The sequence below is a fragment of the Vitis riparia genome, chromosome 7 (genome assembly GCF_004353265.1).
Source record: "Vitis riparia cultivar Riparia Gloire de Montpellier isolate 1030 chromosome 7, EGFV_Vit.rip_1.0, whole genome shotgun sequence".
NCBI classification, from domain to species: Eukaryota; Viridiplantae; Streptophyta; class Magnoliopsida; order Vitales; family Vitaceae; genus Vitis; species Vitis riparia.
In genome coordinates, this window is record NC_048437.1 from 18,550,706 (window position 1) to 18,576,000 (window position 25,295).

Sequence of the window (25,295 nt, forward strand, 5' to 3'; positions counted from 1 at the left end):
ATGAAGGCAGATCATAACCATTGCATCATGATTTTGGAAAACCAAATAATTGGGGGAATAGGTTAAAAATTAATCACAAAATGTTAATTTGATGTGGGAGAATTAATTGAGATGATTGGGCGAAGCGCACTTGTAATCGTAGTAATCTACACAGAATATGGAGAGTTGAACCATTTTTGGCAGTTTTTTCGTAGTAAGAAAGATTCAGGTGACTCGAGAAATCGACTCGTTTTTCGGATTTGTCGCCATGATTTGGATGGTGCATGCTATTGGGCAATAAAATAAGGTGGGATACAAGCATAGGGGAGCCTCCTGCCGGTAGTTCCATCTCTGTTCTGGAGAAAGTCAGAGCTACGTTGTATTGGATGGGTTGTCATTTGAAGGAGCTAGGGTAACTTACTGGGCTTTGAATGCTTGTTGGGCTGGATGGGTAGCTATTAAGGTATGGTGGAAGCTTCTACTTGGGCTTGGGTGGGTTGTTATCATTTGAAAGACATTTGGGTTTGAAAATATTTGAACTTTCAAAATCGACGTGAGCTATAATAATATCAATTATATGTGCATGTATACCTAATTTTTTGAATAATTAGTTTGGATTTAAATAAGTTTTTCTGTTTGATATTATGAAATTTTGACATATTATATTAATTTAAGCATGCTATCATAAGCATCATTGAAATTTAAGCTCTCTCATACATAAATTTTTATTAGTAGCACTTTCATTAAAAATGCTTTTAAAGAGAATTATTTAATATCAGTTTGAATATTATTCTTAGTTTTTATTTTTAAATTAAAAAATGGTAGTAACTTTCGCATAATATATGATAACTCTTAAAAATTTCAATTAAAAAAATAATAGTAAAAATGATAAAAAACATTAGAGCATCAGAAAATTTCTATTACCCAAAAAGTGTTTTAATAGTATTTTTAACGGTGTATTATAAAATGAAAAAGCGATTTGTGAATATCACATACTTGAAATAATCAGAAAATTTCAAGTGCTTTACCGCCATTTTTAAAAGTTATTTTAAAAAATTTATTAACTAGCCTCTTAAAGCACCTTTCAAGTACCATTAAGAGACACTTTCAACCCCTTTGGCTTTAAGAATTACTACTAAATGACCCTTGGTTAATTAAGGGTATAAAGACCAGTAACTGCTTGCAACTTGTAATTCAAATTAATTAGGAAATAATTAAGGGTATCAAACAGTACCTCCCCCTGCATAAGCATATGTCGACCATTATTGTGAATCACAATTTAAATGAACTATGATTTTCTCCAAAATCTTAGCTGATTCCAACATGCAGACGCCACTGAACTTCTCATTCTCAAGGGATGTTCAGACCATACGCCGAGGGAATGAGAGATGGAGAAGAAATTGTCTAAAATATAAGCTATAGACTTTAAGCTAAAACCTAGTACAAATAAACAAACAACAACACCAACTAACAATGCCATCATCCCAGTTGATATCAATAAACACTGAGAAAAAGGGACAGTAATGACATGGTGGAGATAGAACAGGTGATCAATATGAAATACAAGGAAGCAAGGATTTTCTTTTTCAGTCAAGCTTGCCAGATTTTGGTTTGGCCTTGATCTAAAATTGATTAGTTGATACATATAAAGTCTACTCACCTTTGGCTTGAAAAAATTCAACTGCTAGCAATTGACTCTGGGGATGGTTTCAGCTAGTTGTCGTAGACTCTGAACCGCGTAATGTTGTCCTGAAAGCCTCTGATAGAAAAAGACATTTGGGATATGCTCAACTATATCATAATTTCTTCCTCTGTAGGGTAGCATACTTAGTTCAAATTCTTCCTGCATATCACGAAATGCAAGAGTTCTAAGTTTTCTGAGGTAGTAGATGCCATGGGGCACCTCTTCCAGCTGTGGACTAGGCCCAATTTCAAGCTCTTCAACCTGAGGCAATGCCCCATTCTCTATTTTCACTTTCTTGAGCTCTATCAAATCACAGATACGGAGGACCTTAAGTTTCTGAAATCCTATTGCTTCAAAACACAATTGCTCGACCGCATGCGTTTGGAGGAGCTCGAGCTCCAGCAGATTAGGCAGCTGGGCTCCAAGGACTCCCATTGGATCGTGGCTTAGTCTTGACTTCCATAAACCTAACTTCACTAGACTTTTAAGTTTAGAAATCCAGTCAGGTAGCTTGTCTAAACGTCCATACAACTCAAGACGTGAAAGGCATGGTGGAGGATCCGATACGTGCTGCAAATCAAGAATCTCATCTTCGGTTGATGAAGAGATTGACAAAGATTTAAGGTGGTTCATTTTCATAATGGAGGCACATAAAGGCTGCCCATTTTCTCTAGTGAGTTTTGTAATCCCCAGCTTTCTCAATTGCCTTAGCTTTCCAAGCTCTTTAATTACATCCGTCCCTTGATTCCCCTCCACAAAACACAGCTTCTGCAAGTCTTCCAAGCAGCTAATCCCTTCCTTTACATGAACTCCTTTAACAGAAACCGAGCTGAATTCAACATCAGAGTTATAGTTGTAGGCTAGAATGTGGCGCAGCTTTTGGAGCCTATTGATCTCAACAGGAAGCTCCTCTACGAGGGAATGTTTCAGATCCAAAGTCTGTAGGTTTTGTAGCTTACCTATAGACTTTGGAAGCATCTTGACTTTGGTCTTTCTCAGGCTTAAGTACTTCAAATGAAATAGATTTCCCAAATCTTCAGGAACACTCTCAAGAGGGGCATCTTTAAAATCCAATACCTTCACAAGCTTACATTTTGAACCCAATGTACTAGTGAAAATCATGTCACAATTGAAGAGAAAAATGGAGCGAACATGAGAGTTTTTATCAATGGTGTCTAGAATATTATTTGTGCTGTTATGGACTGATATTCGACGAGATTTTCCGTCAAAACTTGAGCCTTCTCCAGCCAAAACAAGACAAAAACTCATTTCCTCAGCCATTTTGAGAATCATCTCACGCATCAAGTCATGGATATGGCAGCTTCTAATTTTTCCTTCCAAATCTACGTCTGACACTTGAACTAAGCTCCTATTGATCAGCTCAGTCAAGAATTCCTCTGCAAGCTCTTCCATTGTCACACCCTTCTTAGCTTTTACAAACCCCTCAGCTATCCACAGCCAAGTCAGTTTGGTACATTTAATTGTGTAGTCCTCTGGAAAAATGGCCAAGTATAAGAAACAAGACTTAAGGTAGTAAGGTAGATCATGATAACTGAGGGAGAGGATTGTATTTATAGGTTGAAGACGGGAATTGCTTTCTAACTCGGACCCAAGGTTGTCACTAAAATTTTTCCACTCGGACACATTCTGTTTTCTTGACAAAAGACCACCTATTGCCACAATCGCTAGTGGCAATCCTCCACATCTTTTGACAATATCAAGAGACAGTTTCTCCAATTCTGGAGGACATCCACCCTGGAATGTCTTCTTGCAAAAGAGTTCCCAGGAACTCTTTGGGGACAGGGGTTGCAGCTTGTGGATGTAATCAAATGACGACTCTTTGCAAGAAGAGGCGACCTCATCATTACGTGTAGTGATTATTATCCTACTGCCCTTCCCATTTTCTGGTAAAACATATTTAATAAATCCCCAGAAATCTAGTTTCCATACATCATCAAAAACAACCACATACCTTTTATCTTGTAAATACTGCCTGATTAAGGCAATCAGTGACATCTCGTCTATCGTATCGATGCCCTCAGGAACTGCTTCCTTTCTTCCCTGATAGAATTTCTTTGTCATGTTCCGTAGTAGCTCCTCCATCTTGAATGATTGAGACACAGTGACCCAAGCATGGCAATCGAAGTGTCCCACCACTCTCTGGTTGTCGTAAACTTTTTTGGCGAAAGTCGTCTTGCCAAGTCCACCCATGCCGACCACGGAAATTACAGTTCGTTTAGGATTTCCCTCCAGCAGCCGGCTTATCAGTTCATTTCTCAGAGGTTCAATACCAACAATTTCAGTTTCGTCCATGAAAAGAGAAGTCACCCGCTGGTCATGCCATGGAGCACTTGCAGAACTACTGCTTGATCTTGGCTCAATAGAACTAATGAAGACGTAACTCGAACTTGTTTCCTTCAGTTTACCAACCTTTTTGTTGATATCCCGGATCTTGGAGGCGATCTCATGGCGTGGTTTCAGTTTTTGTATGGAGCGAGCAACTTTGCAGAGGAAACCAAAGAATCGATGCCGGTGATTTGGAATTGCAAAGTGAAGCAAGTATTCATCAATGAGATCTTCCATGGAGTATGCAGTCTTCCTCAAGTCTTGGATCCAAGTTTTAAGGCCATGGCTGAAGTCTCCCTTATCGGCCTTTGCATCTGCATCCTTAAGGAAAGCTTGAATATACAGCAGCTCAGTTTTGATGTCTTCAACTTGAGTGTGGACACCTCCCAACAATCTGGCTTCTTCATCTACCAAAGACACCAACTTGTCGATGACTGTGGTGACGGCAATCTCTGCCATTTCTCCCTTCTTTCTCGCTTTCGCTGTGAAAACTTCAAACCCAGAAGGGAAAGTTTACAGGAAATGTGAAACCAATGAGGTCTACAATGTCATTTCATTGGATTGTTGAAGGTCTCCCCTAGGAACACAGCCATTCATGAGCCGAGTTCCCATAGTCTAAAGTCAAAGATTACAAAATCCAAGAAAGTGCGAGGGTGGGACATGAAATTCTTTGGATCCAAGCCAAAAAATTTCAACTTTTACACAATAATTCAACTACGTTGAATGCCTTATAATTTATTTGTCCATTTTCAAAACTTTCTGCAAATCGTGTTCACACAACTATTGTTTTCTATTCGGCATGATATTTTATCCCATTTTAAAACTTTCCAGCAAAATGAAAAAAATTATTTTTAGACTCTAATAAATACAGCAGTACTTTTAACTTCATAGCTTTTGTAAATATATTCTCACTCAATATTGCCCTTATACATAAACAACATCATTTTGATTTTTTTTCTTCACATCTAAAAATCAAAATTTTAATAAACTCTAATCTTGAAAAGTAGAAAAAATAAGGGATTTTTCTCTCCTCACTCTTGTTTTCTTCTTTCTTCTTCTTCCCTCCTTTCTTTCACTTTACTTCTCTTAGAAAACCTCTTTCTCAAAAACCATGATTTCGGAAAAAAGAATGTTTAATGCATATAAAAAGAACTACAAATCAAAGTCATCACAAACATTTAAATACAACATCATATTTCACACCTCATCATTTTAAATTAATCTTCTTTTATTTTTCTTTCTTTTTTTTTTCTCCTTCATTTTCCCCCAAAAACTCATTAATCTTATTCATTTCTTTCTTCTCCCAAAACTTTTTTTTTTCTTACGAAACCGCCTTTCAAATTCAATAGAATCCTAAAATTGTAGAACCATATGGCTTTCGTATGATTTAGAAATTTTGACAAAAAAATATAAGATTTTTAGAAATTATAAATCATTCAAACTCATTTGGAGAGTTTGAATAAATTCATCATCTTGTTGAAACCCATTTGCGATCATTGGTATTTTGTGATTCGATTTCAATTGAGAAAGACAAGAAGAGGAGGAAAATGAAGAATGTTATGTACCTTCCTAGAATGAAGAAATTAAGAGTAGAAAATTGTGAGAGAAGATATAAGAATTAATAGTTATAGTTTGAACATCTTAATTATAGGAAATGATCATTCATTTGTAGAGAAAAAAAAAATGTTGAGATTATGGTTCATTAATAATGCTTTATTTTATTTGGTATTTAATAGTTATTGTAAGTGTAATGGGTCTCATCAGTCTATTGTAATTTTCTCAACTTTCAAAAATATGTTCTAATTTCTCCTTCTTCCTAGTTCATATCATTTGGTAATTGAGATGATCTTGCTTACTTCTAAATAGCAGAGGGAACTAGAGGGCAAGAAATGAAATGAATACAAAAAACATTGAAATAGTTGCATGCATAAAAAATTCAAATTCCCATGATGAAACTATCTAGTAGCAAACTCAAACTTTAAGGAACTACACAATGACTAACTACAATGAGTTTAAAGTATGATTGAATAAGTAGTAATTGTGTTTCTTATCAGGCAAATCATATTGAGAACTCGCACAACAACTACAAGAGGACAAACCCCAACCATAATAGCACTTCCAAGCTTGGTATGATAAGATTAATTTTCCAAAATTTAATGGGAGTAGCCCTCATGGTTGGGTGTTAATATATGAAAGGTTTTTCCACTATCATGGAGTTGCAGAAGATGACAAAGTATATGTGCTCTCTATGTACTTGGAAGTATGACCCTTGGTTGATTTCAAAGTTATAAGATAACTAATGCCAATGTTTCTTAGCAATTTTTTTGGAAGATTGTTATATAACATTTTAGACCTAGCATCTATGAGGATGCCTTCGAGTAACTGACCAAGCTATAACAAACTAATAGTGTAGCAATATCAACTAGAATTTGAGACATTCATGAGTATAACAAAAGGTCTTATCAAGGAGTTTTTTTGTTAACTATTTACTTAATAGATTTCAACTAGAAATCTATAACAAAGTCTCAATGTTCAAACCAACAAATCTTGTGCAAGCAGTGAGTTTGGCCTTACTACAAAAAGAAACTATGGACTCAATGCTCCAAAAGGTGTGTACGTAATCAAATGTAGTGAAACCCAACTTCCTTAACTGTCAACCTGTTCAAGTCAATGACACTAGATTCCCTACCTCCTATCAAGAGAATCTTGTAGGAGTTACGCTACTATTGTGATGAAAAGTACATGTTAAGCCATCAATGTAAAAAGTTTTATAGTTATTTGTTGAAAGGAGAGCAAAAAGAATAAGAGAAGATGAATGAAATTAAGTACCAACAATTTGACATTAGTGAAGATTTAAAAGATTGATAATCTTTATTCATGCACTTTCAAATTTGTTATCTTGCCAAACTATCTTAATTAAAGGGTTTATCAAGAAAATGCTTATTACTATCTTGATTGACTCTCGTAGAACTCATAATTTTTTGGACCCTAATGTCATCAAATGAACAACTTGTCCTATTCTTCAAACTGATTATTTTTCAATGGTTGTTACAAATGGTTCTAAGATTTCAAGTAAAGACATGTGTCAACAATTAGATTGAGCATGAAGGCACCACTTTTACTAATGATTTCACTCATTATGCGTCTCTTAATGGTTGTGGCAAGGCATTTAGGGGTTCCATGGCTCACTACTCTTGGTATTATTGTGTGTGATTTTCATGAACAAAGATTGGAATTTTGATTCAATCATCAACAACATATTCTACATGGTGCTATTGGTAGATCAATCAAATTTATTAGGCTTGCCTAAATGGAAAAAAAAAATCGTGAAATTGGGGTAAGTTATGATTGCGAAACTATTTTATATTCAAATAGAGTTTACATCAATTCCTAACCTTAAAAACCATAATCTAAATCTCCTAAATACTATCCAAGTTTGAAATTGTTTTTATAGAACCTCATGGCTTACCCCTGCAATGATCCCATGACCATACGATTCCAATAAAATTAGAAACCCACTTATAAATGTTCAAACTCATCATTATCCCTATGCCTAAAAAATGAAATTGAGAATATTATGTGGAATGCTACTAGCTGGTACAATTCGACCAACTATGGGACCCTTTTCACCTCCTATATTGTTATTTGACAAGAAAGAAAGATAACACTTGGTGCATGTGCGTTGATTATAGAGTGCTGAACTAGGAAACCTGTAGACCCTCAATTTTGTCCCTTTAGCACATGTCTTTAAATTCGTTTTCAGTGCTCCACAGTAGTTCCTTGGTGGCCCATTGCTACTCATACTACTTACCTTTTCTGTCACCTTGGAGACTTTGGTTAAGGGATTATTTGATCCCTTATTGTGACCCTTGGCAGTCCTAACTTAGACTTAGGCTTTTCTTGTTTTTTTAGGATAGCTTTTAGATACACTTGGCCCATTAGGCACCACCCTAGGCCCACTTAGTCTCTACTTAGGCCCACTTAGGCACCTTAGGCCCACTTAGGCACCCTTGGCCCATTTAGACATTTTTAGTGTGACTTGTATGACTTGCATGGTTATATGGCTTTTAGGCTCGGCTTTTGTTTATTGGTTTATTTTTATTTTTATTTTTATTTTATTTTATTTTATTTTATTTTTAGTTTTAGTTTTATGATTATCATTCACTTTTTATTGGTTATCTTCCTCTTTATATTATTTTCCTTAACTTATTTATTTATTTATTATTCATTTTTGTTTATTTATTTATTTATTTTTTACCGTTTTCTAATTTATTTACTTGCTTATCTATTCATTCAATTATTTAACTTCAAGAATTTCATGATTTTGTAAGGAAACTTACCATTGGAGTTTAAGGAAGGTGGGACTCTCCTTGGAAGGTTTTGGAGGGGAATTTGAAATTGGGAAGATTGCTTTTGATTGGAAGATTTAAAAAAAGAAGAGAAGAAGAAAGGAAAGAGGAGAATTTTCCTTTTTGGGAAACAAATTTAGGTCTTGAGGGGTGATATATATAGGTGAGAAAAGGAAAAGAATGAGAGGGACTGGCAGCACGCATTGGAGGATTGGGAGAAATTATGAGGATTTTTGAGGAGAAAGCACAGAGGAGTTGGAAAGGTACAGAAGGAAGAAAAAAAAAGGAAATTGCAGCCAAGCCTCTGCCAGGTACGCTTCTTGTTTTTTGATCTTTTTATTTTTTATTTTGGTATTCCCGTTTACATTCCACTCTAGATTCTCTGGCTGTTTTTGAGAAGTTATTCTTGCTGATTGGAGTGGACATTGAGGGCCACTTTATTTGCGTTGTTGAATCGAAATTTTCCTTCAAGCTTGCTCTGTTATGATTGTGCTCTTGATTTCTCTGATTTTTTTCTTATATAAATAGCTGAAACAGAGACTTGGCTTATCTGCTTACCCACCTTTATCTCCCTTGTTTTGTTTTTCTTGGATTATTTTTTTCTCTTCTTTGCTTTTGCATCCATATTTCTTCCCTTTCCCCTTTGGTGTTCTGGGCTATGGAGGCCATCATGGCATGAGTATTTCATGAAAGGTAGAAACTTCATAAAGGCCGTGTAGAATGTGGGTTGTTTGTGGGGTTGGCACATGATAACAGATTGTTGAGTCAGATTGGGTATTTCCTCTTTAAGGCAAGAAAGTCGTTAAACCGGGTTCCGAATGTGATTTAGTTGGATGCAGAAGTTGCTTCAATTTTTGGGGCTCTCTGTTCGTGGTATTCTGGGCTGGAATCCTAACGGGATCAGTACAACACCTCTTCTCACTGCTACTGTCGCTTGTGTTCCAACAGAAGTGCACGCTGAAGATATTGATGAAGTTGAGTTTAAAATATCTCCAGGATCACTCTTTTTGTTGCTGCTATTAGATCCTATTATAGTGAACCTTCCTTGCTTCATGGTGTGGGATAGATGCTATCTAAGGGGGCGGTATAACTGAAGAGTAAATGCTAAAATGCACAAGAGTAGTATAACAGGGGCAGTTGCAACTCTGAAACAGAGAATGCTATTTGTCATGAAGCTGAAGCCTTTTCTTATGGAGACCTTTTCTCTGAGGGTGGTTGGTCTGTAAGATTTACAGATGGATGTGTTCAAGCCCCTGTTTCAGTCAATCCGACTTCCAATTACTGCAATATGCTAATTCAAGCTGCTTCAGAAGTATTGGGATTTCTAAAAGACTGTGCCTTTTCTCTAGAATGGCACACCTCAGTTTACGAGGATGGTTGTAAAAAGCTTAGTTGGAAGCACATGGACATTCTGCTTTCCATACTCAATTGTCAGGGTTGCTATTCTGAAGACAGGATTTCTGGCAGCATTACAAGTTTACATGAGCAGAGGAAGAATGGATTTTTGAGGAATACGGTTTGGCTTAAGTTGGTCAATATTTAAGTTATTGAAACTTGACAGCATCATGCTGTGCACTTCCACTGCTTAGGACTTTTTTTTTACCCAACTCAAACGGTTGCAGACTTGCTGGCCTTATGGTTCCGAAGATGAGTGCCTGGGAAAGCCTTTTGATATTGATGGTTTGAACTATGACTGTTCAGTGAGCAGAAAATTTTAAAAGAGCAGTACTGTAAGGCCGACGATCATTATATTCTATTTTGGGGAACTTGTAACTCATTATGGGCAGTCATTGAATACCCCCTTTAGGGATACGTTCATTCAAAGTGAACATGGACCAGAAAAATTTCAAAGTGAGTGTAATGACAAGTATTGTGAGGCACCTCCATGATCAGCAAAAGCTTCTCTTTTGGGAATTATAAGAATTCATTCGATTGTTATAAAAAAATTCTCATGGGAAGACTGAAATTGAGAAACAAGAACATGAATCTGACCTTGAGATTAACAGTTACGAAGCTGTTAGTTTGACCGAAACGGAAATCAAGTGCCTAAATTATGATTGTCTCTTTTAGTGATTTATCACTACAGATGCAAACAATTCAAAGTAACTAAGTTCTGTAGTTTCAATTTCAAGAAGCTCAACAGTTGGGGTTGGAATACACAAAAAAAAAGTGATGCAACAAGAAACTTCTCATGGAATCATTCTTGTGACACTACCGATGAGGAGCTCATATCAGTTGCAATGGAAAACTATCAACATTCAGAGCTTCAGCATGGTTCTGAAAGGCTTTTTTTTTTATATCAGAAAAGCAATTTCTCTAACTTCTCAGGAAAGGCTACGTCGGACTTGTGTGTTAAGATGGAATTATACAAATGTAAAATTAGCTTATGCTTTGCAAAACGGACTGGGGGGCAGAACTTTAATAGTAGAACCAGAATTTGTGAGAGATGAAGGTAGATATTGGTCCAGGAAGGTCTAAGCAAGGCAGTAGAAATGAAGTCATTGTTATTTCTAAGCGTTTATATTGAGAGTCAATATGCAGAGACTGGCTGAATTGGGTCCAGCAAGCATCTAATGCTACTGGAGGTGAGAGTGATGAATGCAGGGTTCCCCCTCAAATGGGTCCTACCATGTACTGCATTGCTGGAATACTCCACCTTATTCTTCACAAGTTTTCTTTTTTATATTCCAAGAGTCTCAAAAGGGAGAAGAAAGTTCGATGCTGATTTGATGCAGCTTCATTTTTTTATGAGCTCCGATTTTAGAAACCTGGTTGTGGATGCCAATCTGATTTATTCATGGTGTTCATCCCGAAAGTGGTTTGGGGAATTTATTCATGGCATAAGAAATGCTATATGAAGACATCAGTGTGAAGGTTCTGAAGCTATTGGCAGTCAAAGGGGTAGTAGAATTAGGTCCTTGGGGATTTTCCTGACAAGCATGGAGAGGAGTTGAATGCAGCTACTGATCTGACAGAGTTCAGTGATAAAAACAGATCTGTATGGTATCCAGATTGGAGAAAGAAAGTAGTTTTTGCCTTGCAAACATTGCAATTGGGAAAGACACCTGAATTTAACATCCCATTTTTGTGTTTTGAGGATGCTCAAGATGTTGAGAATACCACCCAACAGGACTTAGCTTCACCACAATCATGTCTTGTGTACCTGGAACACTGGAGAGAAGTATGGTCTACAGTTGAACATGCATGTAGAACTGTGACAGAGTGTGCTGATCTCTGGAAGGATGTAAGCAAGCAGCTGAAAGATGAGGATTGGACATGGAATAACTTAAATACATTATGCTGAGCAATAGGATCCATATCCAATTCCATGATGGAAGAACAGGAAAACAGATTTCTGGTGATGATCATCCATGATTTACTGAATTTATGAGAAATCACAAAAGGAAAAAAATAATAAGGACGTCATTGCAAGCAATATCATGTATGTTGTTAAACAATACCCAAAATTTTTGAGGGCCCATTGGAAATTCTCGAAAACTGTTGTGAATAAGTTATTTGAGTTCATGCACGAAACACATCCAGATGCTCAGGACATGGCCTGCGATACATTCTTGAAAACTGTCCAGAAGTGCAAACGTAAATTTGTTATTGTACAGGTTGGTGAGAATGAACCATTTGTATCCGAATTACTATCAAGCCTTCCATCAACTATTGCAGATCTTGAGCCTTACCAGATCCATACTTTTTATAGATCTGTTGGTTATATGATCCAAGCAGAATCTGATCCCCAGAAGAAGGATGAGTGTCTACAGAAGTTGATGGAAATCTCAAATCAGAAATGGGCTGAAATTGTTGGACAGGCACGCCAAAGTGTTGATTTCCTGAAGGATCAAGATGTGATCCGGACTATGCTTAATATATTGCAAACAAATGCAAGTGTTGCCACTTCACTTGGAACATATTTCTTATCACAAATTACGCTGATATTTTTGGATATGCTTAACGTATGCAGAATGTACAGTGAGCTTATATCAAATAGCATTGCTGGAGGAGGGCCCTTTGCCTCTAAAACGTCCTACGTAAAGCTTTTGCCGTCAGTTAAGGGAGAGACTCTCAAGCTCACTGAGGTATTTTTGGACAAGGCTGAAGATCAGTCACAAATTGGAAAGCAACTTGTTTCTCCAATGATGGATCCTGTTCTTGGTGACTACACAAGGAATGTACCTGATGCTAGGGAATCAGAAGTTCTGTCGCTCTTTGCGATATTATGCTTGTGTTATTGAAATTCTCTCGGCTTGTGCAGAGCCTAGGTCATTCTCCTGAAGATTCCATAGTTGAGCAGGTTCTATACTAGTCAACACTTCTTGTGAGAATGCAAACTGGCGAAGAATTCGGCCTTGATATCGCAAAGAGGATAGCTATGCAGCTTGAAATGGGGGAAAAGAGGATGGCCTTTGCTGTAGTGCTTTGATAGGTTCAGTTGTAGTAAACATCAATAATAAACAGCTCGTCCAACTTTGCATCTTTCATGTGACTACTCTAGTTAACAGAATATTAGAATGTCATGAAACTTGCTGATTATTTGTGGAAAAATCAGGGACTGAAGTTCTACTCAAGCTATTGCTTAGGCCTAATTTTGCCCAGTTTTCCAGAATGGTGCCTATTGCTCTATATGATACCCTGGTCTACAAAAAGCATCCAGCATCACCTAGACACACTGGTTATTAGTACTCTATGAAACCGAACAGACTTTGTTTACGACTGATTTGTGGCAGAAGCAGAGTAAGAGAAGGGGGAGGGTATTGGCTTGTTTCCATGACCTTTAGCTCGACATACTTTGACAGATATCAGGCTCTTCAAGTAGCTCGGACTTTTTTTTAAAATCTTCGTGAGTGGGAAGAGTAAGACACATGACAAACTGGAGCTTTAAGATTGCATGATTAATTTCTAGAGACACTTGAGAAGCGGATGAATTTTGGCTTCAGCAAAAGAAAACTAAGAACTCGAAAATCGAGTTACAGCCGAATCAAATGCTATCAAGTATATTGACCTCAAAGCAATGGGGTTCAGGATAGCAAAAGGACTCTGTACCTGTGGAGATTGAAACTGATCTAGCTGCCTATCACATCAAGGGTATCCTTAGTTTGCTCTTGATGAATAAATAGGAAGCACATACAGACTTTATTCGTTTGTCCAGCTAAGAGACCAATTGATACAGAATTCTGGAACTGTTATGGAATTGGTAGAGCTTTTAATAGAAATACAGATCAAACACCATCATTAAAGATGAAAACCAAGTTTAATGCAGATTGTTTAAGACAGAAAGAAAATAGTCTCCGTGTGTGACAGAAGTTAAGAATGGTATTTAAACATTCTTGCTTTCTATTGGAATTCCTCAGCAAACAGCAGAATTTGAATCATGTATTCGGAGTAGTCAGGATGTCTCTCCAAGTAATGAAGTCTTCACACAGGAAGCTTAAGTATGCAGAAAATGACCACAGGCCACATGAATCGAACTCTATTATGGCAGATTGGGGTAAAAGTTGAAAGACTTAATCAATTGAAAACTAGCAGAATACAGAAAACCTCTCAATGCATAAAACTGGAAATTCTGAACCTTCTATTCAGTATTTGGCTTATGTTGAGGAGAATCCAGTTGAGCTTACAGATCAAGATGTCTCTTAAGTTGAAGCATTTGACAGTTGAACACTTTTGTAGTGAATTGGTCCCTTCTATCCAGAATCTCCCGGCTTCACTTCATGGCAACCTTGCCACACGCACCTTCTCCTCTATTTGCTTCATTGATTGGGAATTTACTATTTTAAAACTGAATTTTAGAACCGCTGTTCAACTAAACGTTCCTAGCTTTGAAAAATTCATCTTTAGATCCTTTCTAGGCTAAAATCCAGATTCTAACACAATCTTTTGCTGCCATTTTCCTTCTGGCACAAGTTTTCATTATTTCATTTTTATTTTCAACCATTTTCTTGATTTTTTTCGATTTTCTCAAGCATGAACAAACTCCATAATTCCAAGTCATGGAATTTATGGAATCAACTCATGCGAAATTAATTAGGGCTTTGGTGGGGGCCCGACATTCATGACACCTTCTTCAATATTGTTTGCTTGATATGTTGATTTTTGATTCTTCTTGATGAAATATTTGAATTCACTTAATATTTATTGTTGAGATACCCTTGTCCCCATAAGACGTGTGGATGTTCGCTAACCAGGTATGCTCTTCTCACCTTACAACTCTAAAATTCTATGAATGTGTACGTTATCATGAGCTATGATCCTGTTTGATGGCATGATTGATTGCCTTGATGCTCGTTTGATCATCTTTGACAAAACACATATTATGTGTCATGTTTTCAAACTAACTCTTATGTTTCATGATAGCGCTTGAGAAACTGTTCAGGTACGCACTTCGACTCTCTCTTATGGTTTGTTTTCTTGTTAGGCATGCAATATTTGAAATCACCTAGCCTACTTAGGTATCCATAATTAACTGATTAATGATCACACTTCCCTTAACTTTGTTAGTAGAGACCTCTTTAGGGCTTAAAGGGGTACTACCTCCTAGAGGTACCTTCCCAATAAGTAACCTGATCCCCGGACTTAGACTCGGGTTTTTCAAAGACATGCTTTTTTCCAAAAATTATGGAGTCACATTTTAGGGTTTTTCTTTCTTGTTTTATTTTCCCTTTAAAATAAAAATAAAATAAGTGGCGACTCCAACTTTTTTTAAAAAAATTATTTTTTCACAAATAAAAAAGCGAGTCTCGCCGATCGAGTGGGGACGCACGTGAAAAATGCGGGTCCACAAAACCATTAAGGATAAATTTCCTACATTGGTGATTGATGAACTTCTCTATGGATCTACATGGAGCAAAAAAATTTCTAAGTTAGATTTACACTCTAGCTATCACCAAATACAAGTCCATCCATAAGGAATTCACAAAACTTTTTCACTCATGAAGACCATTATGAATTCCTTGTCATACTTTCCAGATTGACAAACAAGCTAGCTACCTTCCAAAATCTATTGGATGAGGTATTTTGACCTTATCTTTACTAATTTATTTTTTTGTTTTTCAATGACATCTTGATTTATAGTCATAGATGAGAAGAGCACTTGGATCATTTGTCTAACACCTTAGAGATTAAAACAACATAAGCTATTTGTCAAAAAATCTAAGTCTAACTTTGGTTAAACAAAAGTGGAGTATCTAGGGCACTTGATTTCTAATCATGAGGCTTCCACATATTTGATAAATACTTGTAGATATAGCTTATTTAATCTCTAATGATAGTGTTTTGGTTTATTTTTATTTTTATTTTTTATGAGTTGAACTGATAGTTGTTTTGTTTGCCTTCGTTTGGTTCTAGAGAAAATGTAGGAAAACGTGTTCTTTGTTGTGTTTGGTTGATAATATTTATTGGCTTTGCCTATTTGTTTGCTTTTTGGTCATTTGATCTCAAAGAAAGTGAGAGCAAAGTCTTCTAGTGTACGCATTGAATCTCAAGCCCAATGAGAAAAGCTATTCTTCCTTGATTTCTTTCTTTAATTTTTTTTTTCTTTTTCCCTTTGTTTTTGCCCATAATCAGCCACCCAGATGGCTATTTTCCATCTAGGTGTACTTTGATTTTATTCTTGATCTTTATAGCTTACTCAGGTTCTATTATAACTTTTTTTTTCTTTTACATTATTGGGAAATCTTGAAATTTTAAGCAATATCCATTTGGCTTTTTAGTGTTCTAGGAAAAGAGATTTGTTTTAGTTGTCTTATTAATTTTCCTATTTTTAACACAATTTTATTTTCAAAAGTAGTACAAAATATTTTTCAAGAGTTGTTCACAAAAACTTTTTTCTCATAATTATTTTTAAAAATATTCTCAAATTGAGCCTATGGGTATGTTTTGAAGCTTTTTCTAAAAATAGTTTTATGTTCTTAAGAAAAAAAAACCTAGAAAAACAAGCATGTTTGATAACCTTTTAACATAAAACAATATTTTTTTTTTTGTTCTTAAACTTAACATAAGAAAAAAAAGCATTTTCTAAAAATGCATTTTATTTATTTTCAAAGAATTATTTTAAATAATAATTATACAAACAGGAAGAATAGTTGAAGTAAAGCCTTATTGATAAAATATAGTTTTAAAAAAATATATTTAAAAACCTAACAATTATATTAAAGAAAAAACCAAGTGTAGACATCAAAATTTTTAGTGAAATAAATTATCACTTAAATTGGTCTTCAAAAGATATGTGGCTCCCTAATTCAACAAAATTTGGGATCAACAAGTGATAGGTCTACACACATGTGACATATGACATGTGTTAAAAAGGTGACACATGATGAAATTTGGAAGATTACAAAATTGTTGTCAAAAGAGAATTAAAATAAAATAAAATATTCTCTTGTTGAGAAATTTCTAAGCAAAACAAACATTTCAATTGAAGTGGAAAGAGAATAAAAAATAAATAAATATTTTCATGTTGGCAAATTTCCTTAAGAAAAAAGATAAATTGCTAAAATCAAGCATTAAATAAATCTTGGGGAATTCTAAAATTTTAATTCCCTAATTTCATCTATAAATAGGGTTGACTTTCTTCAATGAGAAGACTTCTTAGGGTTCTACCAAAACAACTCCACATGGGAAATGAGGCTTCACAAAGAAGAAAAAGCTTTTCAAAATCTCCTTACAAGTTTAATAAACCATGGAAGAACTACACATGTTCGTTGTCTTTCAATAAAGTTATTTAGAAATAAGCCACTCTAGGCCCTCAATCGACTTTGAAAACAAAGAAAACATTGTCATAGTCTATATAGGCGATCTTTGTCACTCAACGAGTTCATTTGGGAACAAGCCCTTTATGGCCCTCGATTGATTTGTGAAATTAAGAAAACGTCTTTTTGTCTTCCAAATTGTGATCAAGGTGAAAGAATCAGAGGGATATATTATTTTTAAAAAGAATATTACCACAAAGCTTGTACCCCACGATTTATTTATCAATTTTAAGTAAAAAAGGTAAAATTGTTTTGCATATTTTCCTCATGTTTTGCTTACATTGTAGGACTTTCAAGAAATTTGTGCATACAAATTTTTTACACGCTTGGTGGGACCTTTTTGCCTCTCATCTCTTTCACCAAGAAAGTGATCACTACCAAGACAATGATATTTAAGAAGGCTCAAGCTACACATGTCGACAAGGGTGATGACAAGATTGTCATTACCCAATTGACATACAACACCTCTATGGATACTATGACTCATAGTAAAGCAAAATCAACTACTGCACTATCAACAAAGTTAGCAAGTGAGAACACTCATTTTTTAAAAACAATAGGGACACATGATAGTTACTAACCAATCATCACTTTGGCCTCTTTGGGGGCAAAAGGACAAAGTTCTCATGGTAAGGAAAAACACCATTCAACACTCAAGGACTCTAGGGATAAGTCCCCTTACTTTGTTAGTAATGCTAACTCACACTCTAGATCACCAACTAGAATGTTAAAGAAGGACGACTCCTCCAACCATTTCAACTCTTTTTACTTCTTCCTTCATGGTGATTATGTCAGTAATGACAACGAGCATTACATCCATAGAGGAACTATTAGTTGAGGCGGCTCATGCTATCTCCAAACTCACCAAGACCATGACAAAAAGACTATTTAGATTCATAGTAAAAAAATCATAGTTAACCACATCATATATTTATGGCAAATTGATTTTCTTAAGATTATAATATGAATTCTATATTCATAGTTAAAAGCATTGTTTTAAAAACCGGATCAGACCGGCCGGTCGGACCGATTGAACTGTTGACTGATAGACTTTCTGGTTCGGTCCATCTCAATGAACCGCTTCATGGTCAAACCGATATTGAACCGTTCAAACCAAGCAAATCATCCAGTTTTTTACAAACCGGTCAGACCTTAATTGCTACAAATATTTGTTTACTATTAAGAGACCCATTATCCATCAAGCTCAATCCACGACCAATACTTTTAAAACTAAAACTAATTATAAGCCCATATTTGGTCCAAGCCACTAGGCCCAATCCATTGACAAGAAATGCTTATAAAACATATTTCTTATGAGCCAATATTTGAACCATACCTCCAAGCCCAATTCGCTGGCAAGGTTGGCTTATAAGGGATGTTGCAAGGTATTTGTAGAGCACTCAGAGTACATAGAATTCATGTATTCTATGTGCTCCCGATGTGGGATTGGGACTGGGACTTATTAAAGGTAAAACACTACTTCTTGGAGGACTGGATGCATGGATCTATTAAAAATTAAAGTTTGAAGTCATTAAACCATTGAATATTGCACCATATTTATTAAATGATGTTAAATATATATATATATATATATATATATATAGTAAGAATCTAAGATTATTGTTTTTATTTCAAATTTTTATCATATAAAATCTTTAAAAAAATGTAAATATTTAAATTCCTGTTTATTTTTATAATAATAATTATAAAAAATAATATAAATTAATTAATATAATAATTTTAAAACAATAAAATACAAATCAAACATTATTAAAATTTGTAATTTTATATATTTTTAATTTTTTATAATTATTTTTAATTTTATATAATATATAAATTATATATTTATTGCATCATTGGTTCGATCGTAGTTTGACCAGTGAATCGTGAACCAGTAATTTTTCCAGTTCAATGATCAATCCAATTCTGAAAACATTGGTTAAAAGTCATATTTAATCCTAATATTTATTTATGGTGAATTTTATTGTAAATTTTTGGCACAAATTTTTCTTTATGGACAAATGTTCCATTTAGCTTTTATTTATCGAAAATCAATCATTTTTAGTACATTTGAAATGAGTTTTTTATTTTATTATAAAAAATATATTTAGCCTATAAAATATAATAGACATGCGTGAAAACTTATAATGCATTTAAAGAAATTCAATAAAATTCCTAATACAAATAGCGCTATAAATAATATGTTAAGTGAAATAATATTAAAAATTTTCTCTTAACAAAAATTTATTTGTAAGTAATTTTAAATCATCTAATTTACTACTTTATTGGAAAAAAAAAAAATTTCATGATCAAATTTATCACTTTATTGAAAATTAAAATTGAATTTAAATAAAATATTTTAAAATGTTATTTTGGAGAAGACACATGGAATCCTCCCATGATTGGGAAGCGACTTGATAATTGAGTATCAAACCATAAATGTTGAGCAACTCAGAAACCTAAGCTCTGATATTTCAACCAACCCATCCTTGAAAACCAAAGATGCCATGGCTTTCGACTATAACTGTTGTGAATTCTATTTGTTGAAAGACGACAAGGCCAATCACTAGAGGATGGATCGATAGTTGTGACCACTACTTCTACTTCATCTTAATCATGGAATTGGCTAAGGTTGAGTTTTGATATCCAATTATGAAAATATAAGTTTTTCTAAATATACTAATAACCTAATTTTATGGATATATTGAGTTATATGGGTGGATATTTTGATATAAAATATTTTTATTTAAAATATTGATAATTTTATTTATGAATTTATATTTAATTAGTATATAAAATAGATAATAATATAATTAAAATTAATTTATTTATAATCATTTTATTTTAATTAATTTATAAAAGATATTATATATATAATTCTAAAGTTCATATTTAACACAAAATAAAGTTTTGTTCAATGGCATAAGCTATATCTATTAATTACATATCCAAGTTTGGCATACTTTTTATTTTTATTTTTTTATGTGTAAATAAAAACACAATGCCACATCGAAAACTTAAAAGAAAACAAAGCACTATAATCTCTATTTAAGATAGTGCCTTGTACAATCATAGCTACCATAAATGGGTTGGTTGAGTTTGATCCAAACAAAATTTAAAAAGTAACAAATATGATATGGTTGGGCTTGATCCACTCTTGGGGCATTGTACAAAACTGAAAAATCATCACGTATAGGTTGGTTGGGCTGATCAAACTTTGGCCCATTAGACAAAACTAAAAAAATTGGGCTTACATAACTTTGGCCCATTAGACAAAACTAAAAAAATTGGGCTTACATATCACTGAAATTTCACTGACAAAATTGAAAAATTGGTTTAAAATTGTTATTTCACCAATTTATCAACGAAAAGTTAAAAAAAAAAAAAAATAACTTTGGTCAATTGACAAATATGATATGGTTGGGCTTGATCCACTCTTGGCCCATTGTACAAAACTGAAAAATCATCATGTATAGGTTGGTGGGGCAGATCAAACTTTGGCCCATTAGATCAAACTATGCCATGTATTGTGATGAGACTGGTCGATGCTAAAAAATGGGTGAAATATCTCCAATATTTCACAACATTTCAATCTTTGTTGTATGCAAGTGCAAGTGCAAGTTCTCCCCCATTCATGACTCAGAGTCTTTGTTGATATCTTTTTTTTTTTTTTCCTTTTTGTTAAGTATAACCACTCAATTACGTGATAGATTAATTTTAAATTGCTATAATATCATTTGCAAGAGTGGAATGAGAGTTACAGCTTTAATGGTAATCGGTTAGTCAATTTTATTTATTAGCATTGGTAACTGTTGATGGTAGCATGAGTACAAGATTGAAAAAAAAAAAATCAAGAGTTCAATGTTCAAGAAGCAGAAGATGTAGCTTCAAGTGAAGTGGAATCCATCTCTTGTGGATGCTTGGCTATGTTTATATAAATGCATTTGGACGGAAGGAGATGTAGCTTCAACAAAAACTGCTTCATACAGGGTAAGTTTGCTAGACTTTGATTTAAACCTGCATGTCATTGTATATTGGTGGCATTTTAATTAAACGATGTCTTGGGATGCAACATATAATTGGTCGAGTTTCAGATTTGGTCCTTTCCTGGGTAATTTAGATTTTAGACAAGACGTGACAAAAATTGTACTTGTGCAATAGATTGTGAAGAGAAATGATACATAAACACAACCTGTGTGGTTTGTTGGAGTAATTGATAATCCCGCATTCATCTTTGTTTTCTGTTTGGAGTTGCTTCGCACACGTACATTACATGAATGCATATCCTCATTGTTTTTTCAACCATCTTTTAGCATTTGTGGTTCGTCTAAATTTGCCAGTAATTGAATGAGTGATAGAACCTCATGGGCATTTCCTTGACTTTTGGTTTACATATAAAGTGGTGTGATGATTAATTTTTGTTTTGGGCATGTGCTCAGAGTTTCATTAGAAACCAATAACTATGCAATACAATAAGTAAACTTGAAGAGTCTTTTGTTTAAAAAGTTTTTACCTGCCAGAAAAGTTAAAGAGAAAGCCAATAGGTTGAGAAGATCTCTCACTGATGATATTTTGTCAAGGGCTACGTCTAAAGACATTCTTGCCATGACATTTAGACAAGTAGTTTCACAACTTTCGAACTTTGAATTACTGTTGTTTATACCTAGAATGGAAAGGTTTGCACTGCTTCCCTATCTCCTATGCTTCCATGTCTTTATGTTCCTGCCTTACTCCCAACTCTGTTAGTAATTTCATATTCCTATAGGTGACTAATGGTATTTATAGGTTGAGTTCTCTTATGCCTTTCCTATCAATAGGATCCCACATCTTTCTCCTTTAAGCTCATCAAATGAATAGGTCGTTTCTGCGCTTGCAGAAGTTTTCTGCATTTTTGCTCTTCAAAGCACTGAAAGACAGGTCCTTGACAACTTGTTGGGCCAAAATTCCAAGAAATTGTTCAAATGGTTTCACAATCCCAAAAGTGTTTCATCAAAAAGATTCCTTAGTTAATAAAAAACGCCAAGAGTTTGCTAGAAAATTTCTGTTCAATGAAGGCAAATTAAAGTGTATTAAAACAAAAATGAAATAGTGTTGGTGGGACATCTTCAGTAATCTCTAAATTGGAGAAGATCAGTGGTCCTGAGTTCAATACTTGGACGAGCGAGTATATACTTTCCTACAGGCTACAAATTAATTAGCCCTCATATACAAAGATAGAGTGTGCCATACAGAATTTTTTTAATTTTTGTCCCAATTAATGAAAAAATATATATAATTATGAAAAAAAAAATGGAATTTAGATACTCTTTTAGTTGCTTCACTACAAGGAAAATGTCAAAAGATGACGTTTTTTAAACATCAAGATAGATATAAGATGACGCTTTTCAAAAGCGTCATATTTTAGACTATCATCTTATAAATTGCCATTTGTTGACGCTTTTCAGAAGTGCCATATTATTTTCAGCTCAACAATGACACTCATAGTGAGTGTCATAATTTTAAACCTTGGCACTTTTTAAGTGTCATCATATGTTTATAATTTCATTCATGTCAATATTGACACTCGATAAAGTGTCATTGTACAGGTAGAAACAATATTGACACTCGTAATAAGTGTCATTGTATAGGTAGGAACAACATTGACACTCGTAATAAGTGTCATTATATGGTGTTCAACGTTGACGCTTAAAAAAAACGTCATTTTCTTGGATCCTCAACGTTGATGTTTATGAAAAACATCTTTTTATTGGTATCCTTAACCTTAACACTTATGAAAAGCGTCATCTTCTGCCTTTATCTAATTTCCATGATACTTTTAAAAAGCATCATATTCTCTCATTTGAAATTGTAATATGCCAGAAAAGGAAATTAATGTCCTAATTATGCCCTATTTTATAAGTTTCCACAAACAATTAATTCAACAATAAAAAATTAATTTAAGAAACTACATAGGCAAAAAGTAGCAATACTAGTAAAATTTACCTATTAACATCATACATAAGTAATTATGAATTTGTTTAGCATTAAATTAAGTTAAAGTTGTCTAATAAACCATAAATTTTACAATTTCTTCAACATTGAGTTGTTCATGGTCCTTTGCTGCATCTAGTTCTACATCATTTTTCTTCAAAGTGCATATAGATGGTTGCAACTCACTTTCTAGATGCTCAACCTGCAAAAATAATTGAAAGGGTTACATATTAGTATTGACAAATAGTTAATAAAAAACAACTTTGTAAATGAAATGTGTCTATGCCAATTTTTTAAATTTCCAATATATATATATATATATATATATATATATATATATATATATATCTTTCATTGCAATACATTTCAAAATATTGGAAGAAGTCAACAAACCCCAATAATATTGTTATGCCAAATTTCGAAATACTTTTGAAACTCTTATTCTAATTTTAAGAAACCAACAACAAACTATTACTGGTGCTTTCCCAAACGCAATATTTAATTTTATTTAACTTGGGCTAAATGCAATAATTAATTTTGTCCAACTCTTGTTATCATTCATGTTCTAACCAAGAGTGAATGATGCCTTGCAGCCACGGTTATCAAAATATGTTGTTAGTATATCAAACTTGGGCTGAATGCAATAATTGATTTTGTATAACTCATGTTATAATTCATGTTGTAAAACTAATAATAACCCAAACATGTTACCTCAAAATTCTTTGGGCAAAATTTTGAACTGCTTCGGGGTGTCCTTCATGTCACTAATCATTTTCAAGTCTGAATAAGCAAAAGCAATAGTGATGTACTGAAGAGAATGACCTATACCTTTCTGTACAACCTGAAGAATATATAATAAACAATTTAGCAACAAATTAGATTCTTACAAGTTTGTTTAACATATTATATTCAAACTACTTATTAATTTCAGAGAAGATTGGTAGCCAAGGGCAATACAATAATTAAGATAAATAAAGTAGGAATGCTACTGAAGAGAAATTAATTTTAGCTATAACATTATTATTAAATTAATTTTTCAATTTGACATGTAATGAATCCATGAAGAATTATACATGGCTAACACTTTATTGATTAAAAGAATAAAATAACATCAAAGATAACAAAAAAAAAAAAAAAAAAGATCATATGGACAAAATGGTTCTTTTTATAAAAGTCATTAATAGGTTAAAAGTAAGATGACCTTGGTTACACTATTATGTCAAAATGACTAGTTCATTTCCTACAATTGTATTCAAGTTAAGGGGCTAGTATTCAAGTTGATATCCTACTCAGACAAGGAAGCTATAGAGGCCCTATTTAGGGAGAAAAAAGTGTTATTTTTTCCATAGGCTAATTTGTAAGAAGTCTTAATCTAACTTCCTATTTATTTTATTTTATTTTTTATGTCAAAGAAAATAGAAGTACATGATATTATAGACTTTAAGCCCATTAGTTTAGTAGGAGGCCTTTACAAGTTTAGATTGAAGAAATTTATAAAGTAAGTGATCTCAAATACCTAAAAAGCTTTTGTAGAGGATAGACATATTCCTAATACATACACACACATGTAATAAGGCTAAAGACTTCACAACAATGAGCTTTAAAATGCAAGAATTTTTGTACCAATGCAATACTAAGATTTCAATAAATCCAACTAACAAGAATGTATAAAGGGAAGGATGAAAGGTTGTGATACCCACCATGTCTACTAAGCTTCATCCATCAATTTGCCAATTACACATCAATCGAAATGGAGCAACCATGGGATGATCCACATTCAAAAAATTGCCAACTAGGAGTACCAAGATATTTTAAAAATTATGACTAAGAATAAATCCATTATATATAGAAATATTATGAATTTGTTTAACATTCACAAAATATTCAATAGATCTTTAAAATAATAGGAAGTTATATTAGACTATAGGTCACAAGGGGTACCTTCAAGCATGAGTAATGATTAATTGAGTCATTAGCATAATCCAATTTGAGCGAACTTCATTAATCTCCATTTCATTGAATGATTTTCTTCCATCAAACTGAATTGGAGTAACATAAACTATTCATTAAGTTTAATTGACCACTCAAATGCCATAGTAAAATGACCAACCAAATGAATTGAATTGAGTACAAACCTTTGCTGTTAGTTGGTTTGGATTAGCAATGATTTCCTTCATGTATCTCATCACGTAATACCCACATTCCACACTA

The 25,295-nt window shown here is 33.9% G+C and overlaps 1 protein-coding gene across 1 annotated transcript; it reads right to left on the minus strand.

The window, feature by feature from the left end:
- Positions 1 to 1,403: 1,403 nt before the first annotated feature.
- On the minus strand, positions 1,404 to 4,487 carry LOC117917984 (disease resistance protein RPM1-like). Its single transcript, XM_034834486.1, has one exon. The coding sequence runs from the start codon at positions 4,466 to 4,468 to the stop codon at positions 1,664 to 1,666; it is 2,805 nt and encodes a 934-aa protein (XP_034690377.1). The 5' UTR covers positions 4,469 to 4,487; the 3' UTR covers positions 1,404 to 1,663.
- Between the last annotated feature and the right edge of the window lie 20,808 nt (positions 4,488 to 25,295).